Here is a 17,585-nt window from a genome sequence, read left to right as displayed (position 1 = left end):
TATTGACTGATATTTTAGAAACAGAAGTGAAATAAAAGGTTTTCGATTAAGATGCTGAAGATATAAGGAGCTGCTGTTTTATTCTGAGAGAAGCTACTGCTGATCATGTTCAGGAGGGAGGGATTGGTGGGCCATGGCCTCGTGAACTTCAGTCTCATATCTATACATATAGCCATCACCTCAGTTTCCACAGAAAGCTAGACAGAATTCTAGTTCCAAATGGGGAAGAGATTATGAGATTTTGGCTCTGACAAGTGAAATAAAAACTTTCCATTTCCAGCCTGTATGAGTGTTCAAGATCCAGGGACTCAAAGAGGTTCTTTAGTGAAAAGAAACAGAATAAAGGAAACTGTCATCTGCTGTGTGTCTTGGTTGTGAACATAATGCCAACTTCTATACAAAAGGACTGAATGGGCATCGATTTTATTCGCTTCCCTCCTTCCAGTGGGTTTTTAAGGCAATTTCTGAATTGTCTCAATTGCTTCTCAGGAAAAAGATTTACTGATAATCCTAGACTAGGATTACATTACATTCTTTTGTCCGGGAAAGTATAAATAGGTATTTTAATAGGAAATATCTCATTATTGGTAGAAGCTCAGACTTTGTATTCCATAAACACTAAAGTAAGTCATGTGGTGTCCATTTTCATGTTAGAGATGTCTTCTTATTTCTCAGGTGGGCAAACTGTTTCTTCTTTTGTTAGTAGTAATTGTGTAGGAATCAATCATCAAAGCTATGGTTGGATAACATTGTGGGCTCCTGAGAATCACAGATGGTTACAACTGGCTTTCCATCCCACAACCTGTCTCTACATCTGGGAGGCTAAGACGCAGGATGGCGTGTAGGTCACGGTTATGTAGCTGGTAGGTGCTCAGGTCACTTCGGCCAAGTCTCTGGATTCACCTGGGACTTACTGTCGTTCACCACCACAGGGTGCTGTAGACTCATGTTGGCACTAATTGGATGCAGGAACGCAGAAGCCCCAAGGCTGGGGGAATAAGATAAATTTGGGCGGTGCCATTCAAACCCCTTTCTGAGGGACAGCACGGTTTCCAGATTGTCCTCAGCAGCAGCGGGACCCCCTTCAGGGCCTGTCCCTTCCAACTCACAAAGGGTGCTGAGGGCAGGAATAAAAGGGCTCTGCATGGTGTAGCTGGTGGGTTCTTTAGGCTTTTTCTTCCTCCTTGAAACTCATTCTCATGTGCCTTTTGCAGAAACAAATAGATTGATTCCTGAGTGCTCTGGTTCAGAGCGTTCAAATGTTAGGGAGCATACAAACCACCTGGTGTCGTGTTAAAATGCAGGTTCTGATTGGGCTGGTCTGGGGCGGGGCCTGGGAGTCTGCATTTCTCACAGGTGGTTGGGTACTTGAGCAGCAGAGCTCTAACTGAAACCCTGGAGGTTCATATTCCTTCCCAGCATCTTGCCTTCCCCTCCCCCACCTCAGAATCATTTGTGTGCTCTTACTGACTTACATGAGAATTCACTCCATGGTTCCATTATCTTTAGCCCTATTTCTTTCTTTTTAAAAAAATCCTCACCTGAGGACATGTTTCCATTGATTTTTAGAGAGAGAGGAAGGGAGAGAAGGAGAGAGAAACATTGATTGGTTGCTTCCCTACATGCCCTGACCAGGGATTGAACCAGCAACCTAGGTGTGTGTACCCTAACCAGAAATCAAACCTGCAACCTTTTGGTAGGGGATGACAGATGACGCTCCAACCAGGGGTACAGCCTCACTTTTCAAGGAGAGGGTGCTTGAGAAAATAACCATCATAAGAAGTTAAAGCCACCAAATACAGTGAATAAGCCCCAAAGCGCACCTGTAAAGATATTCCCTGATGTTTTTGCCGAGACAGTGGTCAAGAGTTGGCACTGTTCATGAGATGACCATCTTTGAGAGACCCTGGAACTGGTGCCTTCAGGCTTCTGCTGAGAACACCTCCACCAGGCATGGGCAAGGGTTAGCAAAGGCTTTGGATGTCCAGAACTTCTGGCTTGGGAGCTTGATTAAAATAACTTTTTGATAACCCCAAATCTAGTCAAAAGATGATTTCGTCATTTGTGAGAATACTGAGCACATTTAATCATCTGAGGAGGCAGGCACGGAAGAAGGGTCTCCTCTCACACCCCTGTGCGAATTTCTAGTCAGTTCAAGGGCCATAATTTGCCTGTTTTGAAAATAGCAGAATATTGCTGCGTTGCTTCTGCCATCATCGTATGTCTTTTGAGGTAAGTACGGGGAATAACAAAATGCATTTGGAAAAACACTTAATCTTCTGCTATAACCTCTGTATCTCAGTGTGCAGAACACGTCTTCAGTTTCAGAGGATGAATGTGCTCCTGCTCTCCGTGGACTCGCTCTGTCAATATTCATACGGCTTTGGCTTTGGTTTGGAGGACGTCTGTTGTAATTGCTCTTTCACCAAAATGTAAAATTGACCCTTTTTTATTCCTCAGTGCTCAGAAACCAGGACACAGATGAGGAGTGTTTCTGAGAACACAGTGTCGTCTACCCGGATCCAGTCCACTGACCGGCTCCCTGCTGCATTGTGTGTGTGGACGATTAGAAAGGGCAGTGAGCAAAGCTAAAGTGCTTTAAAAATTAATTCTGCACGTATTTTAAGTCTTTTATCAATGCCCAGCAGGGCTCGTGCTTTTGAAATACTCTTTTCAGTTGCATTAGCAGAAGTGAAACATGTAATTCCAATCCCAAGACATGTCTTGTCTTCTAAGAAGGCCAACCTCAGAAAACTGACGCTGCAACCCCCTCGCTGGGTATTTCCGTCATCTCTTGAGTTGTTCTTCCTGGATGAACCTTAGATCTCAAAGGACAGTGTCTTTGCTTGTTGGCAGATGGAGTGCCTAATGGCCACTGAAGGAACCCTGTGAAAAGAAAAGGCTTCTAAAGCTTCCCGATGCTTCCCCACCAACGGCCTCCTCCAGGTGCCGCTCCCATCAGGAGCCAGATGCTGAGATCTATGTCCAGCCTGAGCCACGTGACTGTCACAGCCCTCCCTCTCATTCATGTCAACAGAGTGTGAAAAAAATACTCTAGCCATCCTGGGTGTGTATCAAAAAAGAGAAAGAAAAAAAAATAAAGCAGGGGGTGGGGGTGTGTGCAGAGCAGCAGGAATTTCACTTAAGTATGCAGAGTACTTATTATTTCAGACTTTTATATTCATGGGGTGGCAGAAGACAGGAAAACAGTTCACAATAAAGAACTGGAAATCTTTTACGTTTAAATTCGATTATTTTCCTGGAGAAGAAGGAGAAGTGGGGAAAGCACTGAATCTGAAGGGCGTCTACCTGACATTTAGGCCTGGCAATGCTGGTCTCTGTGTACCTTTCAGCAGGTGCTGTAAACAGGGGGCTGGGCCCTAGCCCTGACTGTACAGCAGGCATCTCGGGACGGGGCGCTGCCGAGGAGTCTCCAGACTGTGCGGTGTGTGCGATGCAGGGTTGAGCTAGCCCACAGCAGCCACTCCGCTCTTTCTTGAGGGCATGAGGGCATTTGCTTTCTCTGAGTCTCATTTCCCTTATCTTTACTTATTTAGTTATTTATTTTTTAAGATACATTTTTATTGACTTCAGAGAGGAAGGGAGAGAGATAGAGATAGAAAGATCAATGATGAGAGAGAATCGTTGATTGGCTGCCTCCTGCACTAGGGATTGAACCTGCAACCTGGGCATGTGCTCTGACCAGGAATTGAACCTTGACCTCCTGGCTCATAGGTCTACGGTCAACCACTGAGCCACGTTGGCTGGGCTCATTTTCCTTCTCTTTAAAAGTGGCTAATCGCCGAAACCGGTTTGGCTCAGTGGATAGAGCGTCGGCCTGCGGACTGAAAGGTCCCAGGTTCGATTCCGGTCAAGGGCATGTACCTGGGTTGCGGGCACATCCCCAGTAGGGGGTGTGCAAGAGGCAGCTGATCAATGTTTCTCTCTCATCGATGTTTCTGACTCTCTATCTCTCTTCCTTCCTCTCTGTAAAAAAATCAATAAAATATATTTAAAAAAAATAAAATAAAAGTGGCTAATAATGTCCACTCACACATATAGACCCCCGAGGATGAAACAAAATCTTGCCCTGATAGCATTTCAGCAACTAACGTCCTTTACAATTTTAAACTGTCATTTATCCTTTTCAGTTTTTTAAAAGTTAAAATTCCCAAGTCAATTCTTGGAAACCACTCTTTGCCATTCCCAAGAGGGAAATGTCAAAGCGATTTGGTCTCCATGTTTAAAATAACTTTCAAATGGTTTACTGTATATTTAGATTTTAACATAAAGTTGATTTTACTTTTTCTCCCTGAGCCTTCCGGGGTTGTTCCTTGCTAGAAACTGAACAGCAGAATCAAGAATCCACCTGCTCTTTCTGCAGCACAAAACTGAGGCAAAAACAAATATCGTGATTTCCTGGAGTCAGTGGTTCGGCCATCGCTGGAGAAGTTGCCATAGCAGTGAGGACGCCTGTGTTTCCCCGCATTTCCCCAGCCCCACGTGAGGGAGACCACAGCTGAGAGGATGGCCTGGCACAGCCCCCTGGAGAGAGGCCTCTCCAAGGCCCCTGCCCGGTGGGGTGGCCGAAGCGGGGCGAGCACAGAGAGAAGACTGGGAGAGAATCCTGGCCTCCCTGGGGCTCAGAATCTATTAAAAGGGACAAGGGAAAGAAAGGTGGAAAGGCAGAGGGAAACTGGGACTGAAAGTGACGCCCACACAGGGAGGAACAAGGACCGTAGGCGTTGTCCCATAGTTGATGTTTGTGACCCTTTTGATTTATTCACAGTGGAGTTTTCAGAGAGTTAAACAACTCTGGTTGGGAAAGAACAGAACCTGAGCAAAGGCAGCCCCTGCCACACAGGAGTGACTAGAGAGCAGCACAGGAAAGAGAGGATGCTGAGCAGGGTGGTGCTGCAGGGCTCCAACCTCGCTGCCTAGCCCTGAGCCACTTATGAGAGGTGAGCTGTCTACCGTTTCTCACCATGGCACTCACTGCTTTGCAAAACACGGGCTTGACAAGTCTGTTCTGTGATGTGGGAGGCTGTGGCAGCTTAAGGAAGCCTCTAAAGTCTTTTCAGGCCCCTTAGATAAACATCTAGTTAAAAATATTAATGCCAAGACTCTGCATCTGGAACGTGCGGTATGGGAGGTGGGGTCAGAAGTGAGAGTTTTGGGCTTAGAGCTGAGATTTGTTAACTTGGGTCCACATTCCTCTGAAGAGGACGATACGTCCCCCGGCCCCCCGTAATGAAAATGAGGTAATTAAACATTCAAATTACAAAGTTAAAGAGCAGCAAATATAAATGTAAAGAAGTCAAGTAAAAGCAAGTGGTAAAAGCAAACAGAAAAATGATAGCACTAATAAATAAATCCAAAGCTGGTTCTTTGAGGAAAAAAATCTAACCAAGAAGAAAACCTAAATCTATAATATGAAAAATAGGACTAAAATCTTCTAGAGAAAAATTTAAAAAAATTCTGAATGGAGATGACAAAAAGCCATAAAACATTTTTATTTCATCATGCAAAAAATTTTAAAAATTACATGAAAAAACCCCCATAAGTGAAAAAATAGAGATCAAACTAGAAAAACACTCAAACATAGTAAAATACTAATTAACTTATCATATAAAGAATTCATATAAGTTAAGTAGTAAATGACCAACAAATAGGAAAGAATATAAATATTTGGTTGAAGAACATAAATAGGCAGTTCATGAAAAAATAAATACAAGTGACTTATAAATGTATGCAAAGATACTTAAGCTCACTTATAATTAATGAAATCCAAATTAAAACAATAAAATTTTATTTTTTCAAATAAAATGTAGCAAGTTTAAAAGAATATTATGATGTGCTGTGTTAAGGGTGTGGGGAAAAAGACTCTCATACTGTATTGGATTGGGGGTACTAAATCATTGGAGGCTGACATATAATAGCTATCAAAATTAAAAATATATCCCTTTATTCAACAATGTCACATGTGCAAAGCTAGCCATTATGGAAATGAAAGATGGGAACAACTTAAATGACTAATGGATCAGATATCTGTAACTTAATATTATATTTAACCTAAGCTGTGTAAATGTGCTTGGTGTTCTTGCAGAAAAGCAGAATTTGCAGGAAAAATGCAAATTAGAAAAGGGGGAATAATAACTGTTCTTTGCACTTGAATAAATGTTACCTGTGTGGGTCACTGATGAGGAGAAAAGACACACAAGAGAATAAAAAGATTAGGTGTCAGGGATTGAACGCATTAATCATGTAATCTTAGCATAAGGATGCAAAAAGGGAACTAACTGCTCAGAAATAATTAAGATGTCAGTATAAAAGCTGGAAAGATTATTTTAAGTGCCTGCAGGTGGTAAAGAAAACCACCTACCAGCTTGTAATTATGAAGGAAACTGAATAAATATATTCAGTTTTAAATGTTCATCATATTCATAACTCTTTTGCATATGAAGATATAAAAGTATTTTATCTTCAGATGGTGGAAAGGAAATTTGGAATATAGGTAAGAAATCAAGTCATTAAAAATCATGACCTTAGAGGTAGGGGAGGGGTGCCTTTAGAAGTCAAACTCACATTCCCAGGGGTCAAGTGCTGTGTTGAGTTCAAGCCTCATTTCTCAGTTTGAAGTAGTTGGCAGACTGTGCTCTGGAATCTAACTGGGTGAGGTTGTTACCTTGAGTGAGCCCTGGTACCAGATTCCATCGAGCTCCCAATTTATGTGGGAGAACACATTCCTAAGAGGGCTGGTTTTTCAATAGCTCTGTGAACCTGAGTGAATCCCCTGGACAAGTCTGGGTTTGGATCCTTCCGGCTTCCTGACTACCTTGACCCTTGGTCTGGGCAGGAGGAGAATGGGGCTGTGGTTAACTGTTTTTCCACTCTGCTCAGTGCTCCTGGGTTTTCCATGTCCCACCCATTGAGAGTTCTTGGTCAAGAGTCCCTCATTGTCAGATGCAGGTTAGCTTTAGGGTGGGAGGCAGGGAAGTCAAGGTTACAGTGGAGGCTGTTCAACTGCCAGCACCCAGCTGAGGCCGATTCTCTGGGGCCTTCTGGGGCACACATGGTACACTTGTAAATTAACAGAGGTATGGGCACCGTCACATACCTGTGCTGAGAATATTATGCACTAGAAGTCCTTTATAAATCTTTATAACTAGTTATACTCTTTATAAACAGAAGATACCTTAGGGAGTGAACCTTACATCTTAGAGTGCTCTGTCTATGGTATGATATTTTATAGAAGGTCCTAGGATCTGTGTGGCCTTTGGTCTGATGTATTCTGTATCAAGTATCATGAATGTGATAAAACACCTCAAGGCATACTAGGAATGCCCCCGTGCTGTACAGTTTGGAGTTGGTTCTTAGTGCAGAAATTTACAGCATCCGACTCGTGGATGTATTTTTTTTTTCTTCAGAATGTGCCCTGCTGCCCATGGTTATACTCCTGCTGGGAAATCCTTGCTGTTTCAAGGAAAGAAGATTCCTGGATTCGACCAAGAGAAAGAACAGAGCCCGAGATCGAGAGGCGGGTCCCAGCAATTTCCCGCTGCTCTGCGACCTTTAATGCACCAGAACTCAGGGCTGGTGTGTTTTTTCTCCCTTGTAACTATTGTTCTAAAAATATTCCTCAGGACCCTAATGTTTCTAATGTGCTTTAGAAACAGGCAGCACCTCCTATCAATGGGGGAAAACCAGGCAGAAAAGACAGCGACTGGATGTTCCTAATAGAGCAGAATTGATGTAAATCAAATTAATGCTATTTTGTTTACTGTTTTCCCCTATAAAAATGCACTCTTACTCCCTGTGCTTACATCCCTGGTCCTGTCACACTGCCCAGGGCCTTCCACACTCCAATCACGTGGGAACCGCCTTCACATTTTTTTTGCCATTACCCATGCAAAATCCAATGATTATTTATTTACTTACTGTCACTAAATTGATCCAATTTCTAATTTAAATAAATACACTGATACAACTTTTTAAACCTACTGAGTGATTCTATTTATTCTGTCAGGGCTCTAAACAGAAGCCTGTTCTCTCTTTAATGAAGGTTAACAGCAAGGGGGAGGGGTGTTAAGGGCATGTCAGAACCAATCGGAGACTTTCTCTTTGACAAAATTTGAGGGGCTGAAAGAGAAATAAACAGGAAGTGACTTCACACTGTTATGCAATGCCATGTCTATTTTCTTTCCACAGTGACCTGGTGACCCCCTATCAAAGGCACCAGGCTGCACTGCAGGAGTCAGACTTCCTCCCTGGGAATGTGATAAAACACCTCAACCTGCCAACTACACGTGTCTTTTGCTTTGGAAAATACTGACAGAGTCCACAAAGCGTCAGAGAGGTAATGAATAACTCAGCCAGCAGTGCCATAGAAGAGAGAAAGGATCTTATTACACGAAGCCAGCATAACTTAGAATATATTTTCAGTTTTTACCATCTGATATCATCTAAGTAAGAGAAATGTCAGGGAGCACAAAGAACGCGAGACCTAGGGGTGGATGTCTTGAATTCTAATCTCCAGGTCTCTGCAAAGCACATACCCTGGTGAGGGTGTGAAGTGAGTAGTTTTGGCTTATCACTGACATCCCTTCAATACTGAGGCCATCTTCACAGCCAGGGGTGTGCATTATTTTTGAAGATGCACATACTTCATTTAAAAAAATGTTTTTATTGGTTTGGGAGAGAGAGAGAGAGAAACATGGATGTGAAAGAGAAACAGCGATTCATTGCCTTCTATTCACACCCTGACCGGGGACCAAACACAACCTGGGCATGTGCTCTGACCAGAAATCGAACTGGAGCTCAACCAACTGAGCAACACCGGCAGGGCCACATCTTCATGTTAAGTAGCATTTCCCCCGCCCCCCCCCCCCCCCCCCCACCACCAATATCCTTTCAAATTACGTTTGCAGTTGATTCAATAAACTGAATAATATTTGGACATCTTCCTTAAACTGCGGTTCCTTCCTGGGGTCAACAACTTCTATAATGACACCCTTTCATGAGAGCCAGAGTTCGGCCCCAAACTGTGGAATTCTTGTTGGGTTGTTTGAAGTCTGCTTTTCCAGTTTCAAGAAGCCAATTGGCTGCCCTCAAGTTTAGAAGAGAACTTCTGTGTCTCCATGAGCTTCCTTAGAAGATGGTCAGAGGAGTCCAACCTTTTGCAAGCTTATTGCTACAGCTTTTCAATTTGAGACTTCCCCATCTAAAGGCTTCGTTGCTTTTCATAAACTGTTTTTGTTGTTGGTGCATTATTTGGGTATTAATTTCCTTTTCTTTTGGTAACCTTATTTAAAAGGGCTCACCAAGGGGCTATTAGTAAGCTTCTCTCTTGTTTGGAGAGTGATCCTCAATCTTGGCTACACATTGGAACCCCCTCTCCCCTCGGGAGAGGTCTCACATAGATGGACACCTGCATCTCACCCCCAGGGCATCAGATTTCACTGGTCAGGGGTGTAGGCTGGATACTGGGGTTTTGGAAAGCTCCCCAGGTACTTTGAAAGTGCATCTGAGATTGAGGACCACTGAACTAGGTGAGTGCTTTCTAACTTGAATGTGTACATGGTAAGTCACCTGGGAATCTTGATAAAATGTAGATGCCGACACAGTGGGTCTTGGGTGAGGGCTTGAGATTCTGCATTTCTAACGAGATTCCAAATGCTCCTCAACTTCTGGTTGAGGACCACCCTTTCCAAGGCACCAGATGCAATGATGTACTCAAATGTCCTTTAATCAAACCAGGACTGATCAGCCCTCAGCCTTGTCCTCTCTCTGTCCTATACCTCACAGATTTAAGAAAGACATGATTTACAGCCAGCAACAGCATTTTGTTTATATACTCTTGCTTTGTTTCTGACTATCTGACAGCGAGGATTCTTATTCTACTCTCACAGGAAGATTATCTGAAGAAAGCAAAACCCTCCAATCAGAATCCTGAATGCTGAACTGAGGCTCACAGAGACTAGGGTGCACTTGCTGATGTGGGGGCACACTTAGAACCCCAGAGTTGATATAAAGATTAGTTTAAACTGAGGACATTTGCAATTCAACAGCTGCAGAAAGAGATTTTTTTTGGAGTTTCTGTTATCTGATTAAACGTAGAAACTTCAGGGAAATGAGGCTGCCATAAATTCCCCCTTCTGAGTGGCTTTTACTCCCCTTTGGAAGGAGACCAAGAGTAAAACTACCATAAATCCCCTCCCTAGGGGAGTTTTATGGTTTAAAGAAGACAGAAAGACCACTCCCACCTGCATAAACAAGCATGATCACAAACTTGCTTCTCTCTCTTCTGTTCTTGTAGGAACCCATTTGTTCTTCTCCTCTCTCCCTGTTCCCCATTGAGTAAGGTATATAAGCCTTTAACCATTTATTAAGCTAACCCTTTTATAAGCTTGCACATCTATAAACGTTTTTCTTCTGTTAATGTCTTTTATCAGTTTAATCTGCAGGCCTCTAATTACTGGACATAAGAGGGTAGAGGAAAAGTTTTCCTCCCTGATACTAAGTCAGTGACCGTCCTTTCTGTCTCTGTTTTTCTCTGTCCCCATGTCCAGCGCCTGCCTCCCATTCTCTCTCATATTCCTATTCACCTAAAGGAAAAGAATAAAATCATATTATCTAAACAAGACTTCAGAAGCTTGTTTTCTGTCCTTCCAATTAAGTTCATATTTCTTCATATACATTTTCATAATTATGGAAATTAATTGGGAATTCCAATTATGGGATAAATTATGGTGATGAGATCGATACAGCAACTGATTAACACCAGGTAAGACCTCTGCCCAAGTACAAGTGGATTTTTCTGCAAATTGACCTTATGGTCTATAGTACTGGCCAACCATAATACCTGGGGTGCAGAAATTTGATTTGAACACTGAATAATAACAGAAGTGTTCCCTATATACTTGTTCATTATATCAATCAAAAGAATAAAATTGTCATGCAGAAATCATGATTTTGAAAAAACCCCAAATGAATCCAAACTGTTTGGTTCCCACAACTGTACCTCACAGTCCACAATGCAAGTCATTTGCTAATTAAGACAGAATGACTATGAGCTTGTATTGGCCCAAAGTAGCATCTAGATGTTTTTGAAACTAATTTATTGGCAGCCGGCTTAGACCACACGTGCTCAGGGCCTCATGCAGGGAGTACCTGGAACGGCTTAAGCACCTGTGTGTCTCAAAGTTCCTGTGCTATCTCCATCCACTCTGGCATTTGGAGGAATTTATCTGGAAAGTCTGTTCCTCAGTAGCCCTGACATCTGTCTTTTCTCATCTCGTATTTTCATTCCTGTTTTTCTTCTCTCAGCATTAGGAATGCTTCCTGCCATTCCAGCCCACAAGGAAACCAATCCACTGAGCGATCCTAGCGACATTCACGGAAGGGAATTCTTCAGATGCACCCTTGGCACACAGCACCCCTCACTGTGTTATGGGAATCCATGTATGAGGAACAATTCGTCTGTAAACTGGCTATTCTGACAACGGGGCAATTTGGGCTTCTGTGGAAGCTTCACAAAGCTTTGCAGCACAAATCCTGGCAAGGACCACAGTGAGAGCTGCGCTTAAAGCTGAGACACATGGTGCGCGGGACTGGAATACACAAAAGCAATCAAACGTGTCACGCTTACACTAGGAATGGTTATGAATTAGACATTAGGGTGGGGGAGGACTGGGAAGTCTTTAGTAGACATCCAAGCCTCATAGAAAACTGTGTCTAACGTAATAATGACCACATTGGTAATAGTATTGCAGCTAAACTTTAGTGAAGCTTGCTACATGTCTATAACTGCACTAAGTGCTTTAAATACATAATCTCAAATATAATTCTATGTGTTAGTCTTAGTATTTCCACTTGAGATATGGGGAAACTGAGGAATAAGTTTGGAATACCTGCCCCTGTATGCCCTGCTGGTGAGGGCACTTATGCCACCTTGCCCCCCTCCTCATCCTATTCCTGTCTTTAGCATCATACGTTGCTTTGGAGACCCCTGAACGTTAGATTTGGAGATCACTTAGAGACCTCCAAATCTCCAAGCCTCTGGTGACAAAGCAGAGGCTTACAGAAGTGAGCTGAGTTGCCCAAGGTTAGTTTGGGTAGAGCGAGAAGGCTCCCCACCAGCCCCTGTTATGAGAACCTTGAATTTGCATCCAGTTAGTTTTGCAGGCAACAGCTACATCCTTTCATTTTAGCCCTGTGCATTCGAAGTACTTATCAACTACAGAAGTGGGACTCAATCCACTGAGCTTTGGAAGCCTAAACCTATCACTTAAAAAGCTAGAAGGCTATTCATATAAACTCAGTATTGGTGATGAAATCCCTGTATCGCTTTAAATTTTTCCTTCTGAGCTTAGAACTTGGACTAAGGGGCTGCAAATCAGAAAGTCACAAAGGCAAATGTGAGGGAGTGATTTGATCAGATCACTCAGCAGTCCCGTTGCAGCCAGCAGTGCAGGCATTGGCTTGTTCACTTCTCGCACTGAGCAAGAATGATGGTGGGAACTTGTGACACTTGTGACACTTGATATGTGCTCAGCTCTGTGCTAAGAACTCATGTACCCACTCACACATTCCTTTGCTCTTAATCCTCCAACGACATTACCAGCGAGGTGCTGTTATTAACCCCATTTTACAGGCGAAGAAACTGAGGTTTAAAGAAATAAAGCAATCTGTCTAACGCTGCTTTAGACTTTACCTGAATCCAGGTGGTCTAAGTGCCAGGGGTCGGTGGCAGACGACATGGGTGAGAGGGTGAGCGGGGAGGCCCCGCAGTTGGACTCCACAAGCTCGCCCTGGATGTGGACGTGCGCTGAGGCGTTGGTTTGCCTCAAGGCCGCCTTGAGAGGGGCGATCTGGTTGAACTGAACTCTGGAGAGGCACCCAGTGAATCCTGGGGTGTTGTACTTGTGAATCTCTTGGTCAATCTTCCCTGTTTCTAAAAGAAAAAGAAAGAGAACGTAAAAATCTTATTCTACTCACTGTCTTCCAGCTGTAGAACACACTCATCTTTGAATGCTTTGGTCTAAATCTTACTCTTAGATTTCAGAATGTTATATTCTTTTAGATGAAATCCTAATGGCTTGATAAGGCTTAGGGCTAGAGACTTGACTTTAAAATAATCTTCGGTGTTACTAGAGAACTTGGTAGGGTGAGGAGAATGACTATTTGTTAAAATAAAATACATTCATAGTTACCTTCCAGATACTTGAGATATTGCTGAAACTAACAACACTCACTTGGTTCTGATTGATTTTTCTTCCTGATGTTTCAATGACTCTCTTATGGATATTGAAATATTGAACAAGCCCCAGGTCCAGCTCTCCTGTACCTCTTCTATACCTCTTTCTTATTATTTAGAAATTGGGCATTCCCTTTCTTCAGAATTCAATCCCCTTAAAATTCTGAGGTTTAGCCTTGGCTTGGTAGCCCAGTTGGTTAGAGTGTTGTCCCCATGTGCCATGGTTACAGGTTCGATCCTTGGTTGAGGCACGTACAGGAAATCAACTGGTGAGTGCATGAATGGGTGGAACCACAAATCAATCAATCTCTCTCTCTCTCTCTCTCTCTCTCTCTCTCTCTCTCTCCCTTCCCCCTCTAAAACCAATCAATAAAAATATTTTTAAAATTCTGAGGTTTACAGAATCCCACCTGGAATCTGAGGGATATTTGGAAGTCATGACACTTTCCCAACTCAATCTCAAACATACATAGGCATTTAAGAATCACCACCTCCTATCTGTTTTCACCTATGGTTGAGGCACCAGGACAAATGGCCACTCAGTGGTTGGAAACTGGGAACACCCCCGACTCCATCAGCTGCTTCTCAGACATAAATAGAGAGCTCTTTTCAGCCTGTCCAGCCCTGGAGTAGAGCTCCAGGTAAAAGAATCCTGGGCTAGTAGCTCCTGCCGTCCGGTGGGACCTCAGCTCAGTTCAGTTCAATTCAATTCAATTAATCTGATCACAGGTATTGACTGTGAATTCAATTCATCTGATCACAGGTATTGACTTCAAGTAGTAGTAGCAGGAAGACAGAGACACATATAAAGATTTACCCTAAGCTGTTCACAACCTAGCTGGGAAAACAAGCATACAAACAACTCACTAACACAACTGAACACACGCTGTATAATAACAAGAGTTCATTCACTGAAGCCTTAAAATGTTGCTGGGTGCTTTATGTGAATTAGACATTTAATCCCCAGAACAAGCCTGTGGGGAAGGGAATACCATCATCCCTATGGAATGTCTGAGGAAACTGAGGCTCATGGTTAAGATCCCTCGGCTGCTGAGGCCAGGCTGACTGACCCCGAGTCTCTCAATCACTATGATTCCCTGAGCTCAGAAACTGACCACATGTTTGGTAAAATGATCAGAGCCCATGCAAAACCAGGGGAGCAGGTCTGTGTGGGGTCCTGGAGAGCACCAGGAGAGGTCACACCAGAACAAGGGTTGACATGGTTTTCACCCTCTTAAAGTTTTAAACATACTATTGTGTACAGTATTGTTAATTCTGGGCACTCTGCTCAGAGCAGATCTCTAGGACTTACTCCTCTTATTTGAAAATATTGACTCTTTGAGCAACAACTCCCAATTCCCTTCCCCCCAGCCTCTGGTAAACACCATTCTGCTCTGTTTCTATGAATTTGACTAATTTAGTTTCCTGATATTCATGGGATCATGTAGTATTTGTTCTCCTGTGTCTGGCTTATTTACTTAACATAATGTCCTCCAAGTTCATCCATGTTGTAGCAAATGGCAGGATTTCCTTCCTTTTAAAAGGCTGCATAACATTCCACAGCTTAAGCGCACATGCACGTGTGTGTGTGTGTGTGTGTGTGTGTGTGTGTGTATACTACATATATTTTTTGTCCATTCATCTGTGGCTGAAAGTTTAGGTGTTTCCATGTTTTTGGTATAGCATTTTCTGAATGATGCTGCAATGATCAAGGGAGTGCAGATGTTCCTTTGAGATCCCGATTTCAATTCTTTTGGGTATATGCTCAGAAGTGGGATTGCTGGGTCATAGCAGTTCTATTTTTAATCTTAGAAAATCCTGTTTTCCACAGTGGCTGCACCATTCCACATTCCCACTGAATTTCCCGCATCCTCACTGCTTGTTACCTGTTGGAGAACCAGGTTTTGAGGCTGAAAGAGAACTGCAGATTGAGTTTGTTATGAGGTCTGGGACCCATGTGAGTCTGATGGGGTCAGAGCTTAGACCAGACTGGGAAGGGCCTTGAATGTCACGTTAAGATGTGTGCATTTCTGTACGAAACTCAAAGATGTTTCAGCTGCAGAGGGCTGTGATGGGAACTTATTAGAAAGGGAACTGTAGTGGCAGCGTAGCACTTGCTCTGAGCAAGCGATCTCATTAGCCCACAGGACCCCGAGAACTCCCTGGGCTAAGAAGGGACTCCGCTGGGCGGAGGCAGGGTTATGCATGGATGTGGACAGTGCCTGTTTTGTTTGTCACCAGCATCTTCTTGGCCTTATTTAATCTGCAGTGAATCAATTTTGGTTCTGTTTCCTCTGCCAGTGATTTGGGTGGAGACCTTCAGACTCTGGCTCCATTTCGTACGGTCCCTGACACAGTCCTCTAAACATTACGTAGGTCAGGCTTCCCAATCGCACCATAGAAAAGGAACAGCTTCAAAGCCGTATGTATCTGAGGGTTCCCTATTTAAGGGGGGGTGCCCACTTCTTAAAGAGCTGTCCTCCCCTGAGTGTCTCCCCCTGAGAGGACACCCAGGGGGGATAACAGACAAGGTGGAGAGAGGGGAGCCCAGGAAGGGGGTTCTGATGGTGAATCTGTGACCAGAGGAGTGGTGGGAAGGAGCAGTGTACCCAGGCGGGTTGGGGCTGTGAGCACTGGTGGAAATGTCAGCTAAGTGAGCAAAGGCTGGGGGCTGGGCTGCTAGAACACTTTTCCATTCTCTTAGGGGCACTTAACTCTGCTCACTATCTTCTTTAGCTTTTGCCACTCTGTGTTTTCTTTTTGTTGTGGGGGAAAAAATCACCATTTTTTCCAACTGTTGTTCCTTTCCTGAGGGTGACTGTGTCACAAATAGCAGGGTTCTGATGCCCAGAAGAGCAGAAACAGCATTTCCAAACCTGAAAGCTGGTTGATGTGCCTCTAAAGACCCTGGGGTGGGGGCAGCATTGCAATCAACACTCTTGGTTCTTCTGTCCTGATGGTTCCAACTCTTGGCCACGTGATACTAAGAATATCAAGAGTTTCTTATAAACCACAGTTGGTACACACGTGAGGTACTGGGTTAGCACTTTTGTGCATTATTTCATTAAGTCTCCTAACAACTCTCTGAGCTACACAGGTTTATCCCCATTGCACGGAAGGGGAAACTGAGGCTCAGAGACATTAAGGTTTTGCCAAAGAATAAATGTTTAGCCCTGGCTGGTTTGGCTCAGTGGATAGAACTGTGAACTGAAGGGTCCCAGGTTCGATTCCGGACAAGGGCACATACCCACGTTGTGAGTTTGATCCCCAGTAGGGGGAGTGCAGGAGGCATCATTGATATTTCTATCTCTCTCCTTCTCCCCTCCTCTCTGAAATCAATAAAAATATATTTTAAAAAGAATAAATGTTTATATTTCATATAAAAAAGCAGAAAATGTTTTGTATTATTCTCAAGTTCTGTCTGAAAAAATGGACTGGATTATATTGTTTTCATATTTACTTGAATTTTTGGCATTCATAGTCAGGGACTCTTCATAGAAATGGCATAGGGAGCCTTTTTTGTTGTTGTTGCTGATCCTCCCCCAGGATGTTTTTTTCATTGATTTTTACAAATAGAGGAAGGGAGGGAGGGAGGAGAGAGAAAGAGAGGGGGAGAGAGAAGAAGAGGGAGAGACAGAGACCTCGATGTGAGCAGACACTTGGATTGGCTGTTTACCACACGTTCCTCTGACTGGGGCTGAGGATCAACTTGCAACCCAGGTAGACGTCCTTGACCAGGAATCAAACCCAAGACCCTTTGGTGCCTGACTGATGCTCTAACCATTTAGCAGCACCATCCAGGTCTAGTGAGGCTTAAAAATAATTAATGGCCGTTAGAGACGGCTCTAAGACCATGTTTCTTTGGTGACTGAGCCGACAATATGGTGTTCAGAAATGCCATGAACTGAGGTTAGAGTTCGCCAGCATCATTAAAGCACCAGCAAGTTCTTCAAGTGCTTGTCTGGAATAAAGATCCAAACTTTTAAGAAATCTAACAAATGATCCTGAGGCTATCAATTCAGTGCATTTGAGCTTATTACATGTTAATTATGCTAATTCACTGGGCTGGTCTCATTCTGAAATCAAGTATTAAAATATGATTTCTTATAAACAATTACTTTCTGCATGGAGATGTCTGGGCCCAGGCGTCACTTGGACAAAACCTGCTCTCAAGAATGCATATTTTAGAGATGCAGTACAATCACTACTGAAATGAAATTCTCAAGCTGTAATTAGTGCTTTAATGTCTGAGAATCATAGTGATGTGGGTTATAGAAAATAGCCCACTTCAAATACTGACATGATTCCTGGTGAAACCTTAAAACGAAAT

At 43.3% G+C, this 17,585-nt stretch overlaps 1 protein-coding gene across 1 annotated transcript in view; it reads right to left on the bottom strand.

The window, feature by feature from the left end:
* CNTNAP2 (contactin associated protein 2) overlaps positions 1–17,585 on the bottom strand; it is a 1,802,564-nt gene that overhangs the window by 13,118 nt on the left and 1,771,861 nt on the right. The window contains exon 22 of the mRNA XM_070424092.1: positions 12,713–12,952. Coding sequence (XP_070280193.1) covers positions 12,713–12,952 — 240 coding nt within the window. The remainder of the gene's footprint in view (positions 1–12,712; positions 12,953–17,585) is intronic.

Source organism: Myotis yumanensis, unplaced genomic scaffold (assembly GCF_028538775.1).
Source record: "Myotis yumanensis isolate MYYU_CA2020_CCGP unplaced genomic scaffold, mMyoYum1.0.hap1 SCAF_9, whole genome shotgun sequence".
NCBI lineage: Eukaryota > Metazoa > Chordata > Mammalia > Chiroptera > Vespertilionidae > Myotis > Myotis yumanensis.
The sequence above is the reverse complement of the archived record's forward strand: the minus strand, read 5'-3'. Positions and strand labels throughout refer to the sequence as shown.